Below are 26650 nucleotides of genomic sequence, written 5' to 3'. Positions count from 1 at the left end.
CTTCTCCCGAGTGCAGAGATCCCCCCCACATGTGGCCGTTACTTCTCCCGAGTGCAGAGACCCCCTCACATGTGGCCGTTACTTCTCCCGAGTGCAGAGACCCCCCCACATGTGGCCGTTACTTCTCCCGAGTGCAGAGATCCCCCCCACATGTGGCCGTTACTTCTCCCGAGTGCAGAGACCCCCCCACATGTGGCCGTTACTTCTCCCGAGTGCAGAGACCCCCTCACATGTGGCCGTTACTTCTCCCGAGTACAGAGACCCCCCACATGTGGCCGTTACTTCTCCCGAGTGCAGAGACCCCCCACATGTGGCCGTTACTTCTCCCGAGTGCAGAGACCCCCCCCACATGTGGCCGTTACTTCTCCCGAGTGCAGAGACCCCCCACATGTGGCCGTTACTTCTCCCGAGTGCAGAGACCCCCCACATGTGGCCGTTACTTCTCCCGAGTGCAGAGACCCCCCACATGTGGCCGTTACTTCTCCCGAGTGCAGAGACCCCCTCACATGTGGCCGTTACTTCTCCCGAGTGCAGAGACCCCCCACATGTGGCCGTTACTTCTCCCGAGTGCAGAGACCCCCCCCCCCCACATGTGGCCGTTACTTCTCCCGAGTGCAGAGACCCCCCACATGTGGCCGTTACTTCTCCCGAGTGCAGAGATCCCCCCACATGTGGCCGTTACTTCTCCCGAGTGCAGAGACCCCCCCCCACATGTGGCCGTTACTTCTCCCGAGTGCAGAGACCCCCCACATGTGGCCGTTACTTCTCCCGAGTGCAGAGACCCCCCACATGTGGCCGTTACTTCTCCCGAGTGCAGAGACCCCCCCACATGTGGCCGTTACTTCTCCGAGTACAGAGACCCCCCACATGTGGCCATTACTTCTCCCGAGTGGAAAGATCCCCCCACATGTGGCCGTTACTTCTCCCGAGTGCAGAGACCCCCCACATGTGGACGTGACTTGTATTATGGGCACACATGGAAGGGCAGACCTGAAGGATGGACCTGCAGCAGACAGTTTTGTCCTATAAACATTTGGCTCTTTTGTAATCTATGAAATTTTAGTTTTTCTGATATTGGGGCCTTGTGTGGGCAACTCATTTGCGGGATGAGGTGCATTTTCCAGTGATCCCAGCTAGCGGTTGGTATCTCCTATTGTTGATTTATTAACCTGTCTAGCACAGAATTCTGTTGTAATTTGCACTAAGAAACGAAAGGGATGTGCGCCAGAAATACTGGAAATTTTTTGGAGGATGGAGGAACCGATAGGGAACAGGGGAGATCTTGTACCTCACTATAATGTGTAGGAGACATTTGTTTCCACAGCCTTGGAAAACATTTAGCTCTGCTACATACACAGAGAGCTCTGTCACTTGACCCCCCTCCTCCCCCACTAGTCCATAGATAGAGCTTGGACTCAGCAGAGAAATAGGAAGCAGCTCCTGCAGCAATGAGATTATCTGAGGGGGGAAGCAAAGAACCTGCTGGATATAGGTAACAAAGGTAATAGGAAAAGTTGTATTACATCCCAAGAACTATTGATTAGTGGAAAAACAACATAAAAAAACTTTAACTTGTTCTTTAAATAAGTGATGGTGCCAGGGTGCGGACTAGTCATTCCCTGGCCGCGGCTCAGCAACTACTCGAATAGAAGAGATTTCAGATATCTTCTGCTTCCCTAATTTTTATTTGGAAGCGTGGGGAAAGGGGTGAATTTATCAGGGCCTGTACCTCAGCCATGACAAGTGGGCCAAGAGGTGGGCTGGCACATTCCTGGCCCCCGCACTACCTGCCCCAGGAACTAGCGCTGAAACTCTTCATCGGAGGTCACAGTTCAATGTGAGAAGGGCAATTGCTTTCTGGCTCTTGCAGGTACAAGTTGCTGCCAGACCAATGTGGGACCTAGGAGCCCCACACCATGGAACAGTCCGGGGGCAGAGGTGCGCCCCCGGTGGTAAGGGGGGAGATGGCGGACAATAACAATAGCGATGTAAGAAGTCAGGTTGTTTATTGCTAAATGTCTTGTGAGGAGAATCTCTAAGAAAAGGAATAATCTTTATTATAGATCTGAGCAGAGACAACGATCAGATAACGATACAAAACTGGTCCTCTTAAAGTCACGAGACGGACGGAGCCCACCTACCCCCAGCCCAGCGCAACGCCCCAGGGTCACCAGTAACAAACGGCTTAATTAGTAGCATCACATGGAAAAGGGCTGAGAATATCAGTGGGCGGAGCCTGCAGCCTGCACCCGCTGGGCGACACCGAGCGCACTACCCCCCCCAGAGGACCCCAGGAAGGCCGGACGTCTTGTTTCTTCCCTACCAGCAGAACCTGAGTAAAGTCCAGCGACAAAGGCCTGTGTCACCCACCTCTGCATGGGCAGCACCTGGACCTCCCTCAACAGACACACAAACGGGCAATGCAAAGGTTAATGGACAATAAAAAAATCTAAATTAAAAAATCTTGGTGTTGGGGGAGGCTGTGAAGCTTGTCCTGGCGGGAGTGATGGTGCAGCGTGGAGCACAAGCTATCTGCGGAGGTAAAGCGGTGGAGGTTGCGGGCACGAGGGGGGCTCACACAGACAGCGACACAAAGCTGTTGTACTGCTGGATGTTCCTCTTCAGGATGTCGGAGCAGGGCCCCAGCACACGCTCAAAGCGGGGCCGATCCAGCTTCACACACTTCAGGGGGCCACGAGCCACAACAGTGGCTGCCCGGGGTCTGTTCATCAGCAGCGCAATCTCGCCTGTAGGGGAGAAGGAGCAGGTCAGAGCGGAGGAGGAGGAGGCAGCCGCAGCAGGGAGTGGGGGATGGGCACTTACCAAAGTAATCCGAGGGTCCGAGGCGTCCCACCTCCACAAACTCCTCAATCTCAGAGCGGCGCTGCAGCACCGCAGCCGTCCCCTGGGGAGAAGCACATGAGCCGTGATGAGAGGATCCCCACACGCTGCCCCCTGCTGGTGACAAGACTCATACCTCCAGGATGATGAAGAACTCGTCTCCAGGCTCTCCCTGCACCACAATCTTCTGTCCATCCTCAAACTGCACCGGCTCCAGGGCGTCCGCCACCGTCAGCCGCTCCCACTTATCCAGAGATTCTGGGGGGCGAGAGAAGTGAACCCCAAGACCACAAAGTGTATGACCTGCAGTCCTGTGTAACAGTATATATGTGTATGACATGCAGTCCTGTGTAACTGTATTTATGTGTATGACCTGCAGTCCTGTGTAACAGTATCTATGTGTATGACCTGCAGTCCTGTGTAACAGTACCTATGTGTATGATCTGCAGTCCTGTGTAACAGTATCTATGTGTATGACCTGCAGTCCTGTGTAACAGTATATATGTGTATGACCTGCAGTCCTGTGTAACAGTATATATGTGTATGTGACCTGCAGTCCTGTGTAACAGTACCTATGTGTATGATCTGCAGTCCTGTGTAACAGTATATATGTGTATGTGACCTGCAGTCCTGTGTAACAGTACCTATGTGTATGATCTGCAGTCCTGTGTAACAGTATATATGTGTATGACCTGCAGTCCTGTGTAACAGTATCTATGTGTATGATCTGCAGTCCTGTGTAACAGTATCTATGTGTATGACCTGCAGTCCTGTGTAACAGTACCTATGTGTATGACCTGCAGTCCTGTGTAACTGTATTTATGAGTATGACCTGCAGTCCTATGTAACAGTATATATGTGTATGACCTGCAGTCCTATGTAACAGTATATATGTGTATGTGACCTGCAGTCCTGTGTAACAGTATCTATGTGTATGACCTGCAGTCCTGTGTAACAGTATCTATGTGTATGACCTGCAGTCCTGTGTAACAGTATCTATGTGTATGACCTGCAGTCCTGTGTAACAGTATATATGTGTATGATCTGCAGTCCTGTGTAACAGTATCTATGTGTATGTGGCCTGCAGTCCTGTGTAACAGTATCTATGTGTATGTGGCCTGCAGTCCTGTGTAACTGTATTTATGTGTATGATCTGCAGTCCTGTGTAACAGTATATATGTGTATGACCTGCAGCCCTGTGTAACAGTATCTATGTGTATGACCTGCAGTCCTGTGTAACAGTATCTATGTGTATGACCTGCAGTCCTGTGTAACAGTATCTATGTGTATGACCTGCAGTCCTGTGTAACAGTATTTATGTGTATGACCTGCAGTCCTATGTAACAGTATCTATGTGTATGACCTGCAGTCCTGTGTAACAGTATCTATGTGTATGACCTGCAGTCCTGTGTAACAGTATATATGTGTATGACCTGCAGTCCTGTGTAACAGTATTTATGTGTATGACCTGCAGTCCTATGTAACAGTATCTATGTGTATGACCTGCAGTCCTGTGTAACTGTATTTATGTGTATGACCTGCAGTCCTGTGTAACAGTATATATGTGTATGATCTGCAGTCCTGTGTAACTGTATTTATGTGTATGTGACCTGCAGTCCTGTGTAACAGTATCTATGTGTATGACCTGCAGCCCTGTGTAACAGTATCTATGTGTATGACCTGCAGTCCTGTGTAACAGTATATATGTGTATGATCTGCAGTCCTGTGTAACAGCATATATGTGTATGATCTGCAGTCCTGTGTAACAGCATATATGTGTATGATCTGCAGTCCTGTGTAACAGTATATATGAGTATGACCTGCAGTCCTGTGTAACAGTATATATGTGTATGACCTGCAGTCCTGTGTAACAGTATACATGTGTATGACCTGCAGTCCTGTGTAACAGTATATATGTGTATGATCTGCAGTCCTGTGTAACAGCATATATGTGTATGATCTGCAGTCCTGTGTAACAGCATATATGTGTATGATCTGCAGTCCTGTGTAACAGTATATATGAGTATGACCTGCAGTCCTGTGTAACAGTATATATGTGTATGACCTGCAGTCCTGTGTAACAGTATACATGTGTATGACCTGCAGTCCTGTGTAACAGTATATATGTGTATGATCTGCAGCCCTGTGTAACAGTATATATGTGTATGACCTGCAGCCCTGTATAACAGTATCTATGTGTATGACCTGCAGTCCTGTGTAACAGTATATATGTGTATGACCTGCAGTCCTGTGTAACAGTATCTATGTGTATGATCTGCAGCCCTGTGTAACAGTATATATGTGTATGACCTGCAGCCCTGTATAACAGTATCTATGTGTATGACCTGCAGTCCTGTGTAACAGTATATATGTGTATGATCTGCAGCCCTGTGTAACAGTATATATGTGTATGATCTGCAGTCCTGTGTAACAGTATATATGTGTATGACCTGCAGTCCTGTGTAACAGTATATATGTGTATGATCTGCAGCCCTGTGTAACAGTATATATGTGTATGACCTGCAGTCCTGTGTAACAGTATCTATGTGTATGACCTGCAGCCCTGTGTAACAGTATCTATGTGTATGATCTGCAGTCCTGTGTAACAGTATCTATGTGTATGATCTGCAGTCCTGTGTAACTGTATTTATGTGTATGACCTGCAGTCCTGTGTAACTGTATTTATGAGTATGACCTGCAGTCCTGTGTAACTGTATTTATGAGTATGACCTGCAGTCCTATGTAACAGTATCTATGTGTATGACCTGCAGTCCTGTGTAACAGTATCTATGTGTATGACCTGCAGCCCTGTGTAACAGTATCTATGTGTATGACCTGCAGTCCTGTGTAACAGTATCTATGTGTATGTGGCCTGCAGTCCTGTGTAACAGTATATATGTGTATGATCTGCAGTCCTGTGTAACAGTATCTATGTGTATGTGGCCTGCAGTCCTGTGTAACAGTATCTATGTGTATGACCTGCAGTCCTGTGTAACTGTATCTATGTGTATGACCTGCAGTCCTGTGTAACAGTATATATGTGTATGATCTGCAGCCCTGTGTAACAGTATATATGTGTATGATCTGCAGTCCTGTGTAACAGTATCTATGTGTATGACCTGCAGTCCTGTGTAACAGTATATATGTGTATGATCTGCAGCCCTGTGTAACAGTATATATGTGTATGACCTGCAGTCCTGTGTAACAGTATATATGTGTATGATCTGCAGTCCTGTGTAACAGTATATATGTGTATGACATGCAGTCCTGTGTAACAGTATCTATGTGTATGACCTGCAGCCCTGTGTAACAGTATCTATGTGTATGATCTGCAGTCCTGTGTAACAGTATCTATGTGTATGATCTGCAGTCCTGTGTAACTGTATTTATGTGTATGACCTGCAGTCCTGTGTAACAGTATCTATGTGTATGATCTGCAGCCCTGTGTAACAGTATATATGTGTATGATCTGCAGTCCTGTGTAACAGTATATATGTGTATGATCTGCAGTCCTGTGTAACAGTATATATGTGTATGACCTGCAGTCCTGTGTAACAGTATCTATGTGTATGTGGCCTGCAGTCCTGTGTAACAGTATATATGTGTATGTGGCCTGCAGTCCTGTGTAACAGTATTTATGTGTATGTGACCTGCAGTCCTGTGTAACAGTATATATGTGTATGACCTGCAGTCCTGTGTAACAGTATTTATGTGTATGACCTGCAGCCCTGTGTAACAGTATTTATGTGTATGACCTGCAGTCCTGTGTAACAGTATATATGTGTATGTGGCCTGCAGTCCTGTGTAACAGTATATATGTGTATGTGACCTGCAGTCCTGTGTAACAGTATTTATGTGTATGTGACCTGCAGTCCTGTGTAACAGTATCTATGTGTATGACTTGCAGTCCTGTGTCACAGTATCTATGTGTATGACCTGCAGTCCTATGTAACAGTATCTATGTGTATGACCTGCAGTCCTGTGTAACAGTATTTATGTGTATGTGACCTGCAGTCCTGTGTAAGAGTATTTATGTGTATGACCTGCAGTCCTATGTAACTCCGCAAACAGAATACACTCACCCAATATGGAGACTTTGCTCAAGAATTCTTCGTACATCTTCCGTTTCCGCAATGTGCTCCCCTGTAACATGAGGCGATTGTATTAGGCTGCCTGAATGCTAAACGCAAGGAAAATCAATCAAACCCCGATCATCACTATCCAGCATCTATGTGAATGTCTGCGATGGCTTCTCTGTCTGCAAACTATCCATCCATCCCCAGCAGCGACCCCCTCCTCCCTACTCTTCTCCCACTAGGGGCAGGTCACGCGCCTCACTATCCATCCATCCCCAGCAGCGTCCCCCTCCTCCCTACTCTTCTCCTACTAGGGGCAGGTCACGTGCCTCACTATCCATCCATCCCCAGCAGCGTCCCCCTCCTCCCTACTCTTCTCCTACTAGGGGCAGGTCACGTGCCTCACTATCCATCCATCCCCAGCAGCGTCCCCCTCCTCCCTACTCTTCTCCTACTAGGGGCAGGTCACGTGCCTCACTATCCATCCATCCCCAGCAGCGTCCCCCTCCTCCCTACTCTTCTCCCACTAGGGGCAGGTCACGTGTCTCACTGTCCATCCATCCCCAGCAGCTACCCCCTCCTCCCTACTCTTCTCCCACTAGGGGCAGGTCACGTGTCTCACTGTCCATCCATCCCCAGCAGCTACCCCCTCCTCCCTACTCTTCTCCTACTAGGGGCAGGTCACGTGTCTCACTGTCCATCCATCCCCAGCAGCGACCCCCTTCTCCCTACTCTTCTCCTACTAGGGGCAGGTCACGTGTCTCACTGTCCATCCATCCCCAGCAGCGTCCCCCTCCTCCCTACTCTTCTCCTACTAGGGGCAGGTCACGTGTCTCACTGTCCATCCATCCCCAGCAGCGACCCCCTCCTCCCTACTCTTCTCCTACTAGGGGCAGGTCACGTGTCTCACTGTCCATCCATCCCCAGCAGCGTCCCCCTCCTCCCTACTCTTCTCCTACTAGGGGCAGGTCACGTGTCTCACTGTCCATCCATCCCCGGCAGCGACCCCCTACTCTTCTCCTACTAGGGGCAGGTCACGTGTCTCACTGTCCATCCATCCCCAGCAGCGTCCCCCTCCTCCCTACTCTTCTCCTACTAGGGGCAGGTCACGCGCCTCACTGTCCATCCATCCCCAGCAGCGACCCCCTCCTCCCTACTCTTCTACTAGGGGCAGGTCGTGCGCCTCACTGTCCATCCATCCCCAGCAGCGACCCCCTCCTCCCTACTCTTCTCCTCCTAGGGGCAGGTCACGTGTCTCACTGTCCATCCATCCCCAGCAGCGACCCCCTCCTCCCTACTCTTCTCCTACTAGGGGCAGGTCACATGTCTCACTGTCCATCCCCAGCAGCGACCCCCTCCTCCCTACTCTTCTCCTCCTAGGGGCAAGTCACGTGTCTCACTGTCCATCCATCCCCAGCAGCGACCCCCTCCTCCCTACTCTTCTCCCACTAGGGGCAGGTCACGTGTCTCACTGTCCATCCATCCCCAGCAGCGACCCCCTCCTCCCTACTCTTCTACTAGGGGCAGGTCACGTGCCTCACTGTCCATCCATCCCCAGCAGCGACCCCCTCCTCCCTACTCTTCTACTAGGGGCAGGTCACGTGCCTCACTGTCCATCCTTCCTTAGCAGCGACTCCCTCCTCCCTACTCTTCTCCCCCTAGGGGCAGGTCACGTGTCTCACTGTCCATCCACCCCCAGCAGCGACCCCCTCCTCCCTACTCTTCTCCTACTAGGGGCAGGTCACGTGTCTCACTAACCATCCATCCACAGCAGCGACCCCCTCCTCCCTACTCTTCTCCTACTAGGGGCAGGTCATGCGCCTCACTGTCCATCCATCCCGAGCAGCGACCCCCTTCTCCCTACTCTTCTCCTACTAGGGGCAGGTCACGTGTCTCACTGTCCATCCATCCCCAGCAGCGACCCCCTCCTCCCTACTCTTCTCCTACTAGGGGCAGGTCACGTGTCTCACTGTCCATCCATCCCCGGCAGCGACCCCCTACTCTTCTCCTACTAGGGGCAGGTCACGTGTCTCACTGTCCATCCATCCCCAGCAGCGTCCCCCTCCTCCCTACTCTTCTCCTACTAGGGGCAGGTCACGCGCCTCACTGTCCATCCATCCCCAGCAGCGACCCCCTCCTCCCTACTCTTCTACTAGGGGCAGGTCATGCGCCTCACTGTCCATCCATCCCCAGCAGCGACCCCCTCCTCCCTACTCTTCTCCTCCTAGGGGCAGGTCACGCGTCTCACTGTCCATCCATCCCCAGCAGCGACCCCCTCCTCCCTACTCTTCTCCTACTAGGGGCAGGTCACATGTCTCACTGTCCATCCCCAGCAGCGACCCCCTCCTCCCTACTCTTCTCCTCCTAGGGGCAGGTCACGTGTCTCACTGTCCATCCATCCCCAGCAGCGACCCCCTCCTCCCTACTCTTCTCCCACTAGGGGCAGGTCACGTGCCTCACTGTCCATCCTTCCTTAGCAGCGACTCCCTCCTCCCTACTCTTCTCCCCCTAGGGGCAGGTCACGTGTCTCACTGTCCATCCACCCCCAGCAGCGACCCCCTCCTCCCTACTCTTCTCCCCCTAGGGGCAGGTCACGTGTCTCACTGTCCATCCACCCCCAGCAGCGACCCCCTCCTCCCTACTCTTCTCCTACGAGGGGCAGGTCACGTGTCTCACTAACCATCCATCCACAGCAGCGACCCCCTCCTCCCTACTCTTCTCCTACTAGGGGCAGCTCACGTGTCTCACTGTCCATCCATCCCCAGCAGCGACCCCTCCTCCCTACTCTTCTCCCACTAGGGGCAGGTCACGTGCCTCACTGTCCATCCTTCCTTAGCAGCGACTACCTCCTCCCTACTCTTCTCCCCCTAGGGGCAGGTCACGTGTCTCACTGTCCATCCACCCCCAGCAGCGACCCCCTCCTCCCTACTCTTCTCCTACTAGGGGCAGGTCACGTGTCTCACTAACCATCCATCCACAGCAGCGACCCCCTCCTCCCTACTCTTTTCCTACTAGGGGCAGGTCATGCGCCTCACTGTCCATCCATCCCGAGCAGCGACCCCCTCCTCCCTACTCTTCTCCTACTAGGGGCAGGTCACGTGTCTCACTGTCCATCCATCCCCAGCAGCGTCCCCCTCCTCCCTACTCTTCTACTAGGGGCAGGTCACGTGTCTCACTGTCCATCCATCCCCAGCAGCGACCCCCTCCTCCCTACTCTTCTACTAGGGGCAGGTCACGTGTCTCACTGTCCATCCATCCCCAGCAGCGACCCCCTCCTCCCTACTCTTCTCCTCCTAGGGGCAGGTCACGTGCCTCACTGTCCATCCATCCCCAGCAGCGACCCCCTCCTCCCTACTCTTCTACTAGGGGAAGGTCATGCGCCTCACTGTCCATCCATCCCCAGCAGCGACCCCCTCCTCCATACTCTTCTACTAGGGGCAGGTCACGTGCCTCACTGTCCATCCTTCCTTAGCAGCGACTCCCTCCTCCCTACTCTTCTACTAGGGGCAGGTCACGTGCCTCACTGTCCATCCTTCCTTAGCAGCGACTCCCTCCTCCCTACTCTTCTCCTACTAGGGGCAGGTCACGTGTCTCACTAACCATCCATCCACAGCAGCGACACCCTCCTCCCTACTCTTCTCCTACTAGGGGAAGTTACATGTCTCACTGTCCATCCATCCCCAGCAGCGACCCCCTCCTCCCTACTCTTCTACTAGGGAAAGGTCATGCGCCTCACTGTCCATCCATCCCCAGCAGCGACCCCCTCCTCCATACTCTTCTACTAGGGGCAGGTCACGTGCCTCACTGTCCATCCTTCCTTAGCAGCGACTCCCTCCTCCCTACTCTTCTACTAGGGGCAGGTCACGTGCCTCACTGTCCATCCTTCCTTAGCAGCGACTCCCTCCTCCCTACTCTTCTCCTACTAGGGGCAGGTCACGTGTCTCACTAACCATCCATCCACAGCAGCGACACCCTCCTCCCTACTCTTCTCCTACTAGGGGAAGTTACATGTCTCACTGTCCATCCATCCCCAGCAGCGACCCCCTCCTCCCTACTCTTCTCCTACTAGGGGCAGGTCACGTGTCTCACTATCCATCCATCCCCAGCAGCGTCCCCCTCCTCCCTACTCTTCTCCTACTAGGGGCAGGTCACGTGCCTCACTGTCCATCCATCCCCAGCAGCGACCCCCTCCTCCCTACTCTTCTCCTACTAGGGGCAGGTCACGTGCCTCACTGTCCATCCATCCCCAGCAGCGACCCCCTCCTCCCTACTCTTCTACTAGGGGAAGGTCATGCGCCTCACTGTCCATCCATCCCCAGCAGCGACCCCCTCCTCCCTACTCTTCTCCTACTAGGGGCAGGTCACGTGTCTCACTAACCATCCATCCACAGCAGCGACCCCCTCCTCCCTACTCTTCTCCTACTAGGGGCAGGTCACGTGTCTCACTGTCCATCCATCCCCAGCAGCGTCCCCCTCCTCCATACTCTTCTCCTACTAGGGGCAGGTCACGTGCCTCACTGTCCATCCATCCCCAGCAGCGACCCCCTCCTCCCTACTCTTCTACTAGGGGAAGGTCATGCGCCTCACTGTCCATCCATCCCCAGCAGCGACCCCCTCCTCCCTACTCTTCTCCTACTAGGTGTAGGTCACATGTCTCACTGTCCATCCATCCCCAGCAACGACCCCCTCCTTCCTACTCTTCTCCTACTAGGTGTAGGTCACATGTCTCACTGTCCATCCATCCCCAGCAGCGACCCCCTCCTCCCTACTCTTCTCCTAGGGGCAGGTCACATCTCTCACTGTCCATGCATCCCCAGCAGCGACCCCCTCCTCCCTACTCTTCTCCTACTAGGGCAAGGTCACGTGTCTCACTGTCCATCCATCCCCAGCAGCGACCCCCTCCTCCCTACTCTTCTACTAGGGGCAGGTCACGTGTCTCACTGTCCATCCATCCCCAGCAGCGACCCCCCTCCTCCCTACTCTTCTCCTACTAAGGGCAGGTCACATGTCTCACTGTCCATCCCCAGCAGCGACCCCCTCCTCCCTACTCTTCTCCTACTAAGGGCAGGTCACATGTCTCACTGTCCATCCCCAGCAGCGACCCCCTCCTCCCTACTCTTCTCCTACTAGGGGCAGGTCACGTCTCTCCCTGTCCATCCATCCCCAGCAGCGTCCCCCTCCTCCCTACTCTTCTCCTAGGAGCAGGTCATGCGCCTCACTGTCCATCCATCCCCAGCAGCGACCCCCTCCTTCCTACTCTTCTCCTACTAGGGGCAGGTCACGTGCCTCACTGTCCATCCATCCCCAGCAGCAACCCCCTCCTTCCTACTCTTCTCCTACTAGGTGCAGGTCACATGTCTCACTGTCCATCCATCCCCAGCAGCGACCCCCTCCTCCCTACTCTTCTCCTAGGGGCAGGTCACATCTCTCACTGTCCATCCATCCCCAGCAGCGACCCCCTCCTCCCTACTCTTCTACTAGGGGCAGGTCATGCGCCTCACTGTCCATGCATCCCCAGCAGTGACCCCCTCCTCCCTACTCTTCTACTAGGGGCAGGTCACGTGTCTCACTGTCCATCCATCCCCAGCAGCGACCCCCTCCTCCCTACTCTTCTACTAGGGGCAGGTCACGTGCCTCACTGTCCATCCATCCCCAGCAGTGACCCCCTCCTCCCTACTCTTCTACTAGGGGCAGGTCACGAGCCTCACTGTCCATCCATCCCCAGCAGCGACCCACTCCTCCCTACTCTTCTCCTACTAAGGGCAGGTCAAATGTCTCACTGTCCATCCATCCCCAGCAGCGACCCCCTCCTCCATACTCTTCTCCTCCTAGGGGCAGGTCACGTGTCTCACTGTCCATCCATCCCCAGCAGCGACCCCCTCCTCCCTACTCTTCTCCTCCTAGGGATAACCGATTGCTGTCATAGTAACCAATGGCTGCCCTCCCGTGACTGTGTGTGGGCGGGATTTAAATGCCTTTGCCGGGGGCATTTACATGGTTAACACCCGCGATCACAGCCAGCACTGAGCACGGGTGTTACCGGTGGGTGTTTGATGCAATATGCGGTAAGAGGTTAATGTCTTTTAGGTTTTCTCCTCCACTGAATATATTTTAATCAAATCACCCACATCCAAAAAGCTCTGCACAATGCTGCTCTTCCATCCACCAGGGGTCTTACATTATTCTCTACCTTAATTTGAACCTCCCACTCCCGTCTCCAAGACTTCTCCGAAGCTGCACCAATTTTCGGGAATGCCCTTCCCCAGACTATCATATGAATACCCAATCTCCAAAGCTTCAAACCTAATCTTATAACCCATCTATTTAGGCAGATCCATCACATCACTAACTTTACTACCCCGTCCCGTCTCCTCCTCCCGTCCTTATACAGCAAACACCAGATATCCAGCTCCAGGCAGAAGGTTCATTAAATTATTTTTATTCTGTTCCTAGGCTTGACCATTATACAAGCTCTTATAAATTTTGTCACCACCTCATCCTCATAGACTGTAAGCTCTTGTGTCCTCCCCTCATCCTCAGACTAAGCTCTTGTGTCCTCCCCTCATCCTCATAGACTGTAAGCTCTTGTGTCCTCCCCTCATCCTCATAGACTGTAAGCTCTTGTGTCCTCCCCTCATCCTCATAGACTGTAAGCTCTTATGTCCTCCCCTCATCCTAATAGACTGTAAGCTCTTGTGTCACCTCCTCATCCTCATAGACTGTAAGCTCCTGTCACCACCTCATCCTCATAGACTGTAAGCTCTTGTGTCCCCCCTCATCCTCATAGACTGTAAGCTCTTGTGTCCCCCCCCCCTCATCCTCATAGACTGTAAGCTCTTGTGTCCCCCCTCATCCTCATAGACTGTAAGCTCTTGTGTCCTCCTCATCCTCATAGACTGTAAGCTCTTGTGTCCCCCCTCATCCTCATAGACTGTAAGCTCTTGTGTCACCCCCTCATCCTCATAGACTGTAAGCTCTTGTGTCACCCCTTCATCCTCATAGACTGTAAGACCTTGTGTCCCCCCTCATCCTCATAGACTGTAAGCTCTTGTGTCCCCCCTCATCCTCATAGACTGTAAGCTCTTGTATCCTCCCCTCATCCTCATAGACTGTAAGCTCTTGTGTCCCCCCTCATCCTCATAGACTGTAAGCTCTTGTGTCCTCCTCATCCTCATAGACTGTAAGCTCGTGTCCCCCCTCATCCTCATAGACTGTAAGACCTTGTGTCCCCCCTCATCCTCATAGACTGTAAGCTCTTGTGTCACCCCCTCATCCTCATAGACAGTAAGCTCTTGTGTCACCCCTTCATCCTCATAGACTGTAAGACCTTGTGTCCCCCCTCATCCTCATAGACTGTAAGCTCTTGTGTCCCCCCTCATCCTCAGACTGTAAGCTCTTGTGTCCCCCCTCATCCTCATAGACTGTAAGCTCTTGTGTCCCCCCTCATCCTCATAGACTGTAAGCTCTTGTGTCCCCCCTCATCCTCATAGACTGTAAGCTCTTGTGTCACCCCCTCATCCTCATAGACAGTAAGCTCTTGTGTCACCCCTTCATCCTCATAGACTGTAAGCTCTTGTGTCCCCCCTCATCCTCATAGACTGTAAGCTCTTGTGTCCCCCCTCATCCTCAGACTGTAAGCTCTTGTGTCCCCCCTCATCCTCATAGACTGTAAGCTCTTGTGTCCCCCCTCATCCTCATAGACTGTAAGCTCGTGTCCTCCTCATCCTCATAGACTGTAAGCTCGTGTCCCCCCTCATCCTCATAGACTGTAAGACCTTGTGTCCCCCCTCATCCTCATAGACTGTAAGCTCTTGTGTCACCCCCTCATCCTCATAGACAGTAAGCTCTTGTGTCACCCCTTCATCCTCATAGACTGTAAGACCTTGTGTCCCCCCTCATCCTCATAGACTGTAAGCTCTTGTGTCCCCCCTCATCCTCATAGACTGTAAGCTCTTGTGTCCCCCCTCATCCTCAGAGTGTAAGCTCCTGTGATTCATGTGACTTATTACTGTGTGTAGCTGCAGTATATGATGGCGCTATAGCACCCCAGTATTGGGACGTCTTACCATGAGGATCCTCCTGTAACTGTCTCTGTCGATCCCCCAAAGCTTCACGTTGGTTTTGGCTTTCACGGTGGCGGCTCGGGGGGTTCCATAGATCAGAGCGAGTTCTCCAAAACTGCCGCCCTCCCCGATGCTGGTCATCCACTCATTACTGACATAGACCTGCAAAAGGAAAGAGAGGGCGGTACAGCACAATGCCCCGCCCCTGCGGAGCCGCTGTATATACTGTGTATACTCACATCCATCTCCCCCTGGTCTACAACATAGAAATTATCTCCTTCATCCCCTGCAACAAGCAAACCAGGGTTAGGATCAGCACACAAGCCCCCCGGAGCCCCCAACATCTGCTTCCAGATACTAGAGCCGCCGCCTCCTCCTCCCCCTGCCGCTACAGCCGCCGCCTCCCCCTGCCGCTACAGCCGCCTCCTCCCCCTCCTGCCGCTGCAGCCGCCTCCTCCTCCCCCTCCTGCCGCTGCAGCCGCCTCCTCCTCCCCTCCTGCCGCTGCAGCCGCCGCCTCCTCCCCCTCCTGCCGCTGCAGCCGCCGCCTCCTCCCCCTCCTGCCGCTGCAGCCGCCGCCTCCTCCCCCTCCTGCCGCTGCAGCCGCCGCCTCCTCCCCCTCCTGCCGCTGCAGCCGCCGCCTCCTCCCCCTCCTGCCGCTGCCGCCGCCGCCTCCTCCTGCCGCCGCCGCCGCCTCCTCCTGCCGCTGCCGCCGCCGCCGCCTCCTCCTGCCGCTGCCGCCGCCGCCGCCTCCTCCTGCCGCTGCCGCCGCCGCCGCCTCCTCCTGCCGCTGCCGCCGCCTCCTCCTGCCGCTACAGCCGCCGCCTCCTCCTGCCGCTACAGCCGCCGCCTCCTCCTGCCGCTACAGCCGCCGCCTCCTCCTGCCGCTACAGCCGCCGCCTCCTCCTGCCGCTACAGCCGCCGCCTCCTCCTGCCGCTACAGCCGCCGCCTCCTCCTGCCGCTACAGCCGCCGCCTCCTCCTGCCGCTACAGCCGCCGCCTCCTCCTGCCGCTACAGCCGCCGCCTCCTCCTGCCGCTACAGCCGCCGCCTCCTCCTGCCGCTACAGCCGCCGCCTCCTCCTGCCGCTACAGCCGCCGCCTCCTCCTGCCGCTACAGCCGCCTTTCTCCTCCTGCCGCTACAGCCGCCTCCTCCTGCCGCTACAGCCGCCTCCTCCTGCCGCTACAGCCGCCGCCTCCTCCTGCCGCTACAGCCGCCTTTCTCCTCCTCCCGCCTCCTCCTCCCGCCTCCTCCTCCTCCTCCCGCCTCCTCCTCCTCCTCCCGCCTCCTCCTCCTCCTCCCGCCGCCTCCTCCTCCTGCCGCTACAGCCGCCGCCTCCTCCCCCCTCCTGCCGCTGCAGCCGCCGCCTCCTCCCCCTCCAGCCGCTGCAGCCGCCGCCTCCTCCCCCTCCAGCCGCTGCAGCCGCCGCCTCCTCCCCCTCCTGCCGCTGCAGCCGCCGCCTCCTCCCCCTCCTGCCGCTGCAGCCGCCGCCTCCTCCCCCTCCTGCCGCCGCCTCCTCCCCTCCTGCCGCCGCCGCCTCCTCCTGCCGCTACAGCCGCCGCCTCCTCCTGCCGCTACAGCCGCCGCCTCCTCCTGCCGCTACAGCCGCCGCCTCCTCCTGCCGCTACAGCCGCCGCCTCCTCCTGCCGCTACAGCCGCCGCCTCCTCCTGCCGCTACAGCCGCCGCCTCCTCCTGCCGCTACAGCCGCCGCCTCCTCCTGTCGCTACAGCCGCCGCCTCCTCCTGCCGCCTCCTCCTCCTCTTGCCGCCTCCTCCTCCTCCTGCCGCCGCCTCCTCCTCCCGCCGCCGCCTCCTCCTCCTCCTCCCGCCGGCGCCTCCTCCTCCTCCCGCCGCTACAGCCGCTGCCTCCTCCTCCTCCTGCCGCTACAGCCGCCGCCTCCTCCTCCTCCTCCTGCCGCCTCCTCCTCCTGCCGCCGCCTCCTCCTGCCGCCGCCTCCTCCTGCCGCCGCCTCCTCCTGCCGCCGCCTCCTCCTGCTCCTCCTGCCGCCGCTGCTCCTCCTCCTCCTGCTGCCGCTACAGCCGCCGCCTCCTCCTCCTGCCGCTACAGCCGCCGCCGCCTCCTCCTCCTCCTCCTGCCGCTACAGCCGCCGCCGCCTCCCTCCTCCTCCTCCCTGCCGCTACAGCCGCCGCCGCCTCCTCCTCCTGCCGCTACAGCCGCCGCCGCCTCCTCCTCCTGCCGCTACAGCCGCCGCCGCCTCCTCCTCCTGCCGCTACAGCCGCCGCCTCCTCCTGCCGCTACAGCCGCCGCCTCCTCCTGCCGCTACAGCCGCCGCCTCCTCCTGCCGCTACAGCCGCCGCCTCCTCCTGCCGCTACCGCCGCCGCCTCCTCCTGGCGCTACAGCCGCCGCCGCCTCCTCCTGGCGCTACAGCCGCCGCCGCCTCCTCCTGGCGCTACAGCCGCCGCCGCCTCCTCCTCCTGGCACTACAGCCGCCGCCCGCCTCCTGCCGCTACAGCCGCCGCCGCCTCCTCCTGCCGCTACAGCCGCCGCCGCCTCCTCCTGCCGCTACAGCCGCCGCCGCCTCCTCCTGCCGCTACAGCCGCCGCCGCCTCCTCCTGCCGCTACAGCCGCCGCCGCCTCCTCCTGCCGCTACAGCCGCCGCCGCCTCCTCCTGCCGCTACAGCCGCCGCCGCCTCCTCCTGCCGCTACAGCCGCCGCCGCCTCCTCCTGCCGCTACAGCCGCCGCCGCCTCCTCCTGCCGCTACAGCCGCCGCCGCCTCCTCCTGCCGCTACAGCCGCCGCCGCCTCCTCCTGCCGCTACAGCCGCCGCCGCCTCCTCCTGCCGCTACAGCCGCCGCCGCCTCCTCCTGCCGCTACAGCCGCCGCCGCCTCCTCCTGCCGCCTCCTCCTCCTGCCGCCGCCTCCTCCTGCTCCTCCTGCCGCCGCTGCTCCTCCTGCTGCCGCTACAGCCGCCGCCTCCTCCTGCCGCTACAGCCGCCGCCGCCTCCTCCTGCCGCTACAGCCGCCGCCGCCTCCTCCTGCCGCTACAGCCGCCGCCGCCTCCTCCTGCCGCTACAGCCGCCGCCGCCTCCTCCTGCCGCTACAGCCGCCGCCGCCTCCTCCTGCCGCTACAGCCGCCGCCGCCTCCTCCTGCCGCTACAGCCGCCGCCGCCTCCTCCTGCCGCTACAGCCGCCGCCGCCTCCTCCTGCCGCTACAGCCGCCTCCTGCCGCTACAGCCGTCGCCGCCTCCTCCTGCCGCTACAGCCGCCGCCGCCTCCTCCTGCCGCTACAGCCGCCGCCGCCTCCTCCTGCCGCTACAGCCGCCGCCGCCTCCTCCTGCCGCTACAGCCGCCGCCGCCTCCTCCTGCCGCTACAGCCGCTGCCCCCTCCTCTTGGCTCTAAAGCCTCCCCACCCATTACCTTGCTGTATTACGGTCTCTCCAGCGATGTAGGTCACAGAAAACATTGCATCAAAGATATCACTGTAAGAAGAAGAGAACAGTGGAAATTAAGCAGGGGTGGAGCCAAATAATAGTAACTGCCAAATCTCCATCCAAGACTAACCAAGGGAACCCCCTACCCCACCCATACTAGCACACCTCCCCTTGGTGGCAGCTCTCCCGCCCCCCTCCCTCCCCATGGTGGCAGCGCTCCCGCCCCCTCCCTCCCCCCCTTGGTGGCAGCGCTCCCGCCCCCTCCCTCCCATGGTGGCAGCTCTCCCGCCCCCTCCCTCCCCATGGTGGCAGCTCTCCCGCCCCCTCCTCCCCATGGTGGCAGCTCTCCTGCCCCCTCCCTCCCCATGGTGGCAGCTCTCCTGCCCCCTCCCTCCCATGGTGGCAGCTCTCCTGCCCCCTCCCACCCCATGGTGGCAGCTCTCCCTGCCCCCTCCCTCCCCATGGTGGCAGCTCTCCTGCCCCCTCCTCCCCATGGTGGCAGCTCTCCTGCCCCCTCCCTCCCCATGGTGGCAGCTCTCCCGCCCCCCCCTATGCCTCACCGGCAGCAGCGCCTTTCCCCGCACACCTCCTATTACCTCCTCTCGTTGTCGTCCAAGTGGGCAAGAGCACGTTCTTCTCGATGGCCTTGGCGAGGGCGGCCATGGTCTTGTAGTCTTTTGGGATGACCTGCGGAGAGGAGCGCAGTGTGAACCTTCCGTGCACTAGGTAGAGGGCGCCGCAGCAACATTTAACCCAATCCCGGTGCTCTTACCTTGCGCACATAGGAGGCAGCGTCCTCTTCAGTGTACACCTCAGCGCTGATTGCTCCGCGGCGGCGGCGACCCTTTACCACGGGGTTCATGGGGGGCGGAGGTGAAATCTCTCATCTTCACGGGAGTCTGAGCGTGAGCCGGACTTCTGCTGGTTCAGAGACTGTCGCGCCTCCTCCTGACGAGACAAGAGCGCCAACATCTGGACTGCCTGGCTCAGTAGGAACGGTCACTCACAGGTCAATATGAAGCCACAGGAAAGGTCAGGAGACGCCGGCTCAGTGATAGCGTGCAGTAGAGGTCAGGAGACGCCGGCTCAGTGATAGCGTGCAGTAGAGGTGAGGAGATGACGGCTCAGCGACAGCGTGCAGTAGAGGTCAGGAAACGTCGGCTAAGTGATAGCGTGCAGTAGAGGTGAGGAGACGACGGCTCAGCGACAGCGTGCAGTAGAGGTCAGGAAACGTCGGCTAAGTGATAGCGTGCAGTAGAGGTCAGAGACGCCGGCTCAGCGACAGCGTGCAGTAGAGGTCAGGAGACGCCGGCTCAGTGATAGCGTGCAGTAGAGGTGAGGAGACGACGGCTCAGCGACAGCGTGCAGTAGAGGTCAGGAAACGTCGGCTAAGTGATAGCGTGCAGTAGAGGTGAGGAGACGACGGCTCAGTGATAGCGCGCAGTTGGTGGAGCCAGAGATCTCTCCTTCCGGGGACTTACCTTCTCCAGCCGCTCAAAGTACTCCCTGAGGAAGGCCATGGGGCGCTCGGGGCGCGCGGTGCACAGCTGGACGATGCAGTCCTTCAGCAGCTGCTGGATGTTGTACTTCTGCACGTACTGCTCACACTCCCGCAGGCTGCGGTCCTCCTCACTGCCGCCTGACGCCATAGTGGTGGCTACAAGACAGAGGAAGTGGCTACTGAGTAATGGGGCACAGAAGGACCCCCCCCCCGGCCCCCAGGGACTGGACCCCCTCCTCAGGACACGAGAACACAAGCCACAGCCGTGAGGCCGATCTCATCAGCTGAGACGCTAATCCACCACCCAGCCGAGTAATCTCATTATACAGAGACAGAAGGGTCACCCCCATCATCACCACCCGTCCCCTCCTCCTCCTCCCGGGAGATGTCGCCCGTCTCCTCCTCCTCCTCCCGGGAGATGTCGCCCGTCTCCTCCTCCTCCTCCCGGGAGATGTCGCCCGTCTCCTCCTCCTCCTCCCGGGAGATGTCGCCCGTCTCCTCCTCCTCCTCCCGGGAGATGTCGCCCGTCTCCTCCTCCTCCTCCCGGGAGATGTCGCCCGTCTCCTCCTCCTCCTCCCGGGAGATGTCGCCCGTCTCCTCCTCCTCCTCCCGGGAGATGTCGCCCGTCTCCTCCTCCTCCTCCCGGGAGATGTCGCCCGTCTCCTCCTCCTCCTCCCGGGAGATGTCGCCCGTCTCCTCCTCCTCCTCCCGGGAGATGTCGCCCGTCTCCTCCTCCTCCTCCCGGGAGATGTCGCCCGTCTCCTCCTCCTCCTCCCGGGAGATGTCGCCCGTCTCCTCCTCCTCCTCCCGGGAGATGTCGCCCGTCTCCTCCTCCTCCTCCCGGGAGATGTCGCCCGTCTCCTCCTCCTCCTCCCGGGAGATGTCGCCCGTCTCCTCCTCCTCCTCCCGGGAGATGTCGCCCGTCTCCTCCTCCTCCTCCCGGGAGATGTCGCCCGTCTCCTCCTCCTCCTCCCGGGAGATGTCGCCCGTCTCCTCCTCCTCCTCCCGGGAGATGTCGCCCGTCTCCTCCTCCTCCTCCCGGGAGATGTCGCCCGTCTCCTCCTCCTCCTCCCGGGAGATGTCGCCCGTCTCCTCCTCCTCCTCCCGGGAGATGTCGCCCGTCTCCTCCTCCTCCTCCCGGGAGATGTCGCCCGTCTCCTCCTCCTCCTCCTCCCGGGAGATGTCGCCCGTCTCCTCCTCCTCCTCCTCCCGGGAGATGTCGCCCGTCTCCTCCTCCTCCTCCTCCCGGGAGATGTCGCCCGTCTCCTCCTCCTCCTCCTCCCGGGAGATGTCGCCCGTCTCCTCCTCCTCCTCCTCCCGGGAGATGTCGCCCGTCTCCTCCTCCATCTTCCCGGGAGATGTCGCCCGTCTCCTCCTCCTTCTTCCCGGGAGATGTCGCCCGTCTCCTCCTCCTTCTTCCCGGGAGATGTCGCCCGTCTCCTCCTCCTTCTTCCCGGGAGATGTCGCCCGTCTCCTCCTCCTTCTTCCCGGGAGATGTCGCCCGCCTCCTCCTCCCCCTCTGTGGCTGTAGCTTCGTGGCCGGGGGTCTCCTCCTGGCTGCGGGTGTCTGGTCGGGGCAGTTACCGGGGGTCTCCTCCTGGCTGCGGGTGTCGGGTCGGGGCAGTTACAGGGGGTCTCCTCCTGGCTGCGGGTGTCGGGTCGGGGCAGTTACAGGGGGTCTCCTCCTGGCTGCGGGTGTCGGGTCGGGGCAGTTACAGGGGGTCTCCTCCTGGCTGCGGGTGTCGGGTCGGGGCAGTTACAGGGGGTCTCCTCCTGGCAGCGGGTGTCGGGTCGGGGCAGTTACCGGGGGTCTCCTCCTCGCTGTGGTGTCGGGGCAGATACCGGAAGTCTCCCCCGCGCTGTGGTGTCGGGGCAGATACCGGGGGTCTCCCCCGCGCTGTGGTGTCGGGGCAGTTACCGGGGGTCTCCTCCTCGCTGTGGTGTCGGGTCGGGGCAGTTACCGGGGGTCTCCTCCTCGCTGTGGTGTCGGGTCGGGGCAGTTACCGGGGGTCTCCTCCTCGCTGAGGTGTCGGGGCTGTTACCGGGGGTCTCCTCCGCGCTGTGGTGTCGGGTCGGGGCAATTACCGGTGGTCTCCTCCTGGCTGCGGGTGTAGGGTCGGGGCAGTTACCGGGGGTCTCCTCCTGGCTGCGGGTGTAGGGTCGGGGCAGTTACCGGGGGTCTCCTCCTGGCTGCGGGTGTAGGGTCGGGGCAGTTACCGGGGGTCTCCTCCTGGCTGCGGGTCTAGGGTCGGGGCAGTTACCGGGGGTCTCCTCCTGGCTGGGGTGTTGGGGCAGGTACCGGGGGTCTCCTTCTGGCTGGGGTGTTGGGGCAGGTACCGGGGGTCTCCTTCTGGCTGGGGTGTTGGGGCAGGTACCGGGGGTCTCCTTCTGGCTGGGGTGTTGGGGCAGGTACCGGGAATCTCCTAGCTGTGGCCCGGGTCGGGGTGTCCGGTCGGGGCAGATACCGGGGGTCTCCCCCGCGCTGTGGTGTCGGGGCAGATACCGGGGGTCTCCTCCGCGCTGTGGTGTCGGGTTGGGGCAGTTACCGGGGGTCTCCTCCTCGCTGTGGTGTCGGGTCGGGGCAGTTACCGGGGGTCTCCTCCTCGCTGTGGTGTCGGGGCTGTTACCGGGGGTCTCCTCCGCACTGTGGTGTCGGGTCGGGGCAGTTACCGGAGGGTCTCCTCCGTGCTGTGGTGTCGGGTTGGGGCAGTTACCGGGGGTCTCCTCCTCGCTGTGGTGTCGGGTCGGGGCAGTTACCGGGGGTCTCCTCCTCGCTGTGGTGTCGGGGCTGTTACCGGGGGTCTCCTCCGCACTGTGGTGTCGGGTCGGGGCAGTTACCGGAGGGTCTCCTCCGCGCTGTGGTGTCGGGGCAGTAACCGGGGGTCTCCTCCGCGCTGTGGTGTCGGGTCGGGGCAGTTACCGGGGGTCTCCTCCTCGCTGTGGTGTCGGGTCGGGGCAGTTACCGGGGGTCTCCTCCTCGCTGTGGTGTCGGGTCGGGGCAGTTACCGGGGGTCTCCCCCTCGCTGTGGTGTCGGGGCTGTTACCGGGGGTCTCCTCCGCGCTGTGGTGTCGGGTCGGGGCAGTTACCCAGGGTCTCCTCCTGGCTGCGGGTGTAGGGTCGGGGCAGTTACCGGGGGTCTCCTCCTGGCTGCGGGTCTAGGGTCGGGGCAGTTACCGGGGGTCTCCTCCTGGCTGGGGTGTTGGGGCAGGTACCGGGGGTCTCCTCCTGGCTGGGGTGTTGGGGCAGGTAACGGGGGTCTCCTCCTGGCTGTGGCCCGGGTCGGGGTGTCCGGTCAGGGCAGATACCGGGGGTTTCCCCCGCGCTGTGGTGTCGGGGCAGATACCGGGGGTCTCCTCCGTGCTGTGGTGTCGGGGCAGTTACCGGAGGGTCTCCTCCGCGCTGTGGTGTCGGGTCAGGGCAGGGCAGTTACCGGAGGGTCTCCTCCGCGCTGTGGTGTCAGGGCAGGGCAGTTACCGGAGGGTCTCCTCCGCGCTGTGGTGTCGGGGCAGTAACCGGGGGTCTCCTCCTCGCTGTGGTGTCGGGGCAGTTACCGGGGGTCTCCACCGCGCTGTGGTGTCGGGGCAGTTACCGGGGGTCTCCTCCGCGCTGTGGTGTCGGGGCAGTAACCGGGGGTCTCCTCCGCGCTGTGGTGTCGGGTCGGGGCAGTTACCGGAGGGTCTCCTCCGCGCTGTGGTGTCGGGGTAGTAACCGGGGGTCTCCTCCGCGCTGTGGTGTCGGGGCAGTTACCGGGGGTCTCCACCGCGCTGTGGTGTCGGGGCAGTTACCGGAGGGTCTCCTCCGCGCTGTGGTGTCGGGTCGGGGCAGTTACCGGAGGGTCTCCTCCGCGCTGTGGTGTCGGGGCAGTTACCGGAGGGTCTCCTCCGCGCTGTGGTGTCGGGGCAGTCACCGGAGGGTCTCCTCCGCGCTGTGGTGTCGGGTCGGGGCAGTTACCGGAGGGTCTCCTCCGCGCTGTGGTGTCGGGTCGGGGCAGTTACCGGAGGGTCTCCTCCGCGCTGTGGTGTCGGGTCGGGGCAGTTACCGGAGGGTCTCCTCCGCGCTGTGGTGTCGGGTCGGGGCAGTTACCGGAGGGTCTCCTCCGCGCTGTGGTGTCGGGGCAGTTACCGGGGGTCTCCTCCGCGCTGTGGTGTCGGGGCAGTTACCGGAGGGTCTCCTCCGCGCTGTGGTGTCGGGGCAGTTACCGGAGGGTCTCCTCCGCGCTGTGGTGTCGGGTCGGGGCAGTTACCGGAGGGTCTCCTCCGCGCTGTGGTGTCGGGTCGGGGCAGTTACCGGAGGGTCTCCTCCGCGCTGTGGTGTCGGGTCTGGGCAGTTACCGGAGGGTCTCCTCCGCGCTGTGGTGTCGGGGCAGTTACCGGAGGGTCTCCTCCGCGCTGTGGTGTCGGGTCGGGGCAGGGCAGTTACCGGAGGGTCTCCTCCTCGCTGTGGTGTCGGGTCGGGGCAGTTACCGGGGGTCGCCTCCTCGCTGTGGTGTCGGGGCAGTTACCGGGGGTCTCCTCCGCGCTGTGGTGTCGGGGCAGTAACCGGGGGTCTCCTCCTCGCTGTGGTGTCGGGGCAGTAACCGGGGGTCTCCTCCGCGCTGTGGTGTCGGGGCAGTAACCGGGGGTCTCCTCCGCGCTGTGGTGTCGGGGCAGTTACCGGGGGTCTCCTCCGCGCTGTGGTGTCGGGTCGGGGCAGTTACCGGAGGGTCTCCTCCGCGCTGTGGTGTCGGGTCGGGCCAGTTACCGGGGGTCTCCTCCGCGCTGTGGTGTCGGGGCAGTTACCGGAGGGTCTCCTCCGCGCTGTGGTGTCGGGGCAGTTACCGGGGGTCTCCTCCGCACTGTGGTGTCGGGGCAGTTACCGGAGGGTCTCCTCCGCGCTGTGGTGTCGGGTCGGGCCAGTTACCGGGGGTCTCCTCCGCGCTGTGGTGTCGGGTCGGGCCAGTTACCGGGGGTCTCCTCCTCGCTGTGGTGTCGGGTCGGGGCAGTTACCGGAGGGTCTCCTCCGCGCTGTGGTGTCGGGTCGGGGCAGTTACCGGAGGGTCTCCTCCGCGCTGTGGTGTCGGGGCAGTTACCGGAGGGTCTCCTCCTCACTGTGGTGTCGGGGCAGTTACCGGGGGTCTCCTCCGCGCTGTGGTGTCGGGGCAGTTACCGGGAGTCTCCTCCGCGCTGTGGTGTCGGGGCAGTTACCGGGGGTCTCCTCCGCGCTGTGGTGTCGGGTCGGGGCAGTTACCGGAGGGTCTCCTCCGCGCTGTGGTGTCGGGTCGGGGCAGTTACCGGGGGTCTCCTCCGCGCTGTGGTGTCGGGGCATATACCGTGGGTCTCCTCCTCGCTGTGGTGTCGGGGCAGTTACCGGGGGTCTCCTCCTCGCTGTGGTGTCGGGGCAGTTACCGGGGGTCTCCTCCTCGCTGTGATGTCGGGGCAGTTACCGGGGGTCTCCTCCTCGCTGTGGTGTCGGGGCAGTTACCGGGGGTCTCCTCCTCGCTGTGGTGTCGGGGCAGTTACCGGGGGTCTCCTCCTCGCTGTGATGTCGGGGCAGTTACCGGGGGTCTCCTCCTCGCTGTGGTGTCGGGGCAGATACCGGGGGTCTCCTCCGCGCTGTGGTGTCGGGTCGGGGCAGGTACCGGGGGTCTCCTCCTGGCTGCGGGTGTCGGTTGTTCCGGGCGTCCTGGGCCTCCCCCTCCGGGTGTCTCCGCCGCAGTCGCCGGAAATGATGAACAGCCAATCACAGGCGGCGATGACGTCAATCAGCCTCGATGTCACATGAAAAGGTTACCAGGCAACGCCCCGCCCCCTCTGCTCTCTCTATATAAACCCCCCAGCGCGGCCAGCAGCACAAACACCATCACCTCAGAGAGGAGCCTGACCCCCCCTGTATACAGTGTACTATCCATATATACTCTATACCCTGTACTATATATACTGTATATAACACCATCACCTCAGAGAGGAGCCTGATCCCCCCTGTATACAGTGTACTATCCATATATACTCTATACACTGTACTATATATACTGTATATAACACCATCACCTCAGAGAGGAGCCTGACCCCCCCTGTATACAGTGTACTATCCATATATACTCTATACACTGTACTATATATACTGTATATAACACCATCACCTCAGAGAGGAGCCTGACCCCCCCTGTATACAGTGTACTATCCATATATACTCTATACACTGTACTATATATACTGTATATAACACCATCACCTCAGAGAGGAGCCTGACCCCCCTGTATACAGTGTACTATCCATATATACTCTATACACTGTACTATATATACTGTATATAACACCATCACCTCAGAGAGGAGCCTGACCCCCCTCTGTATACAGTGTACTATCCATATATACTCTATACACTGTACTACATATACTGTGTATAACACCATCACCTCAGAGAGGAGCCTGACCCCCCTGTATACAGTGTACTATCCATATATACTCTATACACTGTACTATATATACTGTATATAACACCATCACCTCAGAGAGGAGCCTGACCCCCCCCTGTATACAGTGTACTATCCATATATACTCTATACACTGTACTACATATACTGTGTATAACACCATCACCTCAGAGAGGAGCCTGACCCCCCTGTATACAGTGTACTATCCATATATACTCTATACACTGTACTATATATACTGTATATAACACCATCACCTCAGAGAGGAGCCTGACCCCCCCCCTGTATACAGTGTACTATCCATATATACTCTATACACTGTACTACATATACTGTGTATAACACCATCACCTCAGAGAGGAG

General features: G+C 59.1%; 1 protein-coding gene across 1 annotated transcript; it reads right to left on the bottom strand.

The window, feature by feature from the left end:
• Nucleotides 1-1989: 1989 nt before the first annotated feature.
• Nucleotides 1990-25602, bottom strand: PRKAR1A (protein kinase cAMP-dependent type I regulatory subunit alpha). The gene is given in 13 exon segments (XM_072131656.1): nt 1990-2747; nt 2824-2905; nt 2978-3099; nt 6924-6984; nt 14984-15142; nt 15220-15266; nt 18360-18421; nt 18970-18997; nt 19000-19060; nt 19146-19256; nt 19259-19321; nt 19855-20030; nt 25412-25602. Coding segments are annotated over 12 exon segments (1137 nt in total). The 5' UTR covers nt 20023-20030; nt 25412-25602; the 3' UTR covers nt 1990-2574.
• Between the last annotated feature and the right edge of the window lie 1048 nt (nt 25603-26650).

This window comes from Engystomops pustulosus, unplaced genomic scaffold (genome assembly GCF_040894005.1).
Source record: "Engystomops pustulosus unplaced genomic scaffold, aEngPut4.maternal MAT_SCAFFOLD_116, whole genome shotgun sequence".
In the NCBI taxonomy this organism is placed as follows: domain Eukaryota; kingdom Metazoa; phylum Chordata; class Amphibia; order Anura; family Leptodactylidae; genus Engystomops; species Engystomops pustulosus.
Note: the sequence above shows the minus strand (reverse complement) of the source record. Positions and strands in the feature narration are given on the sequence as shown.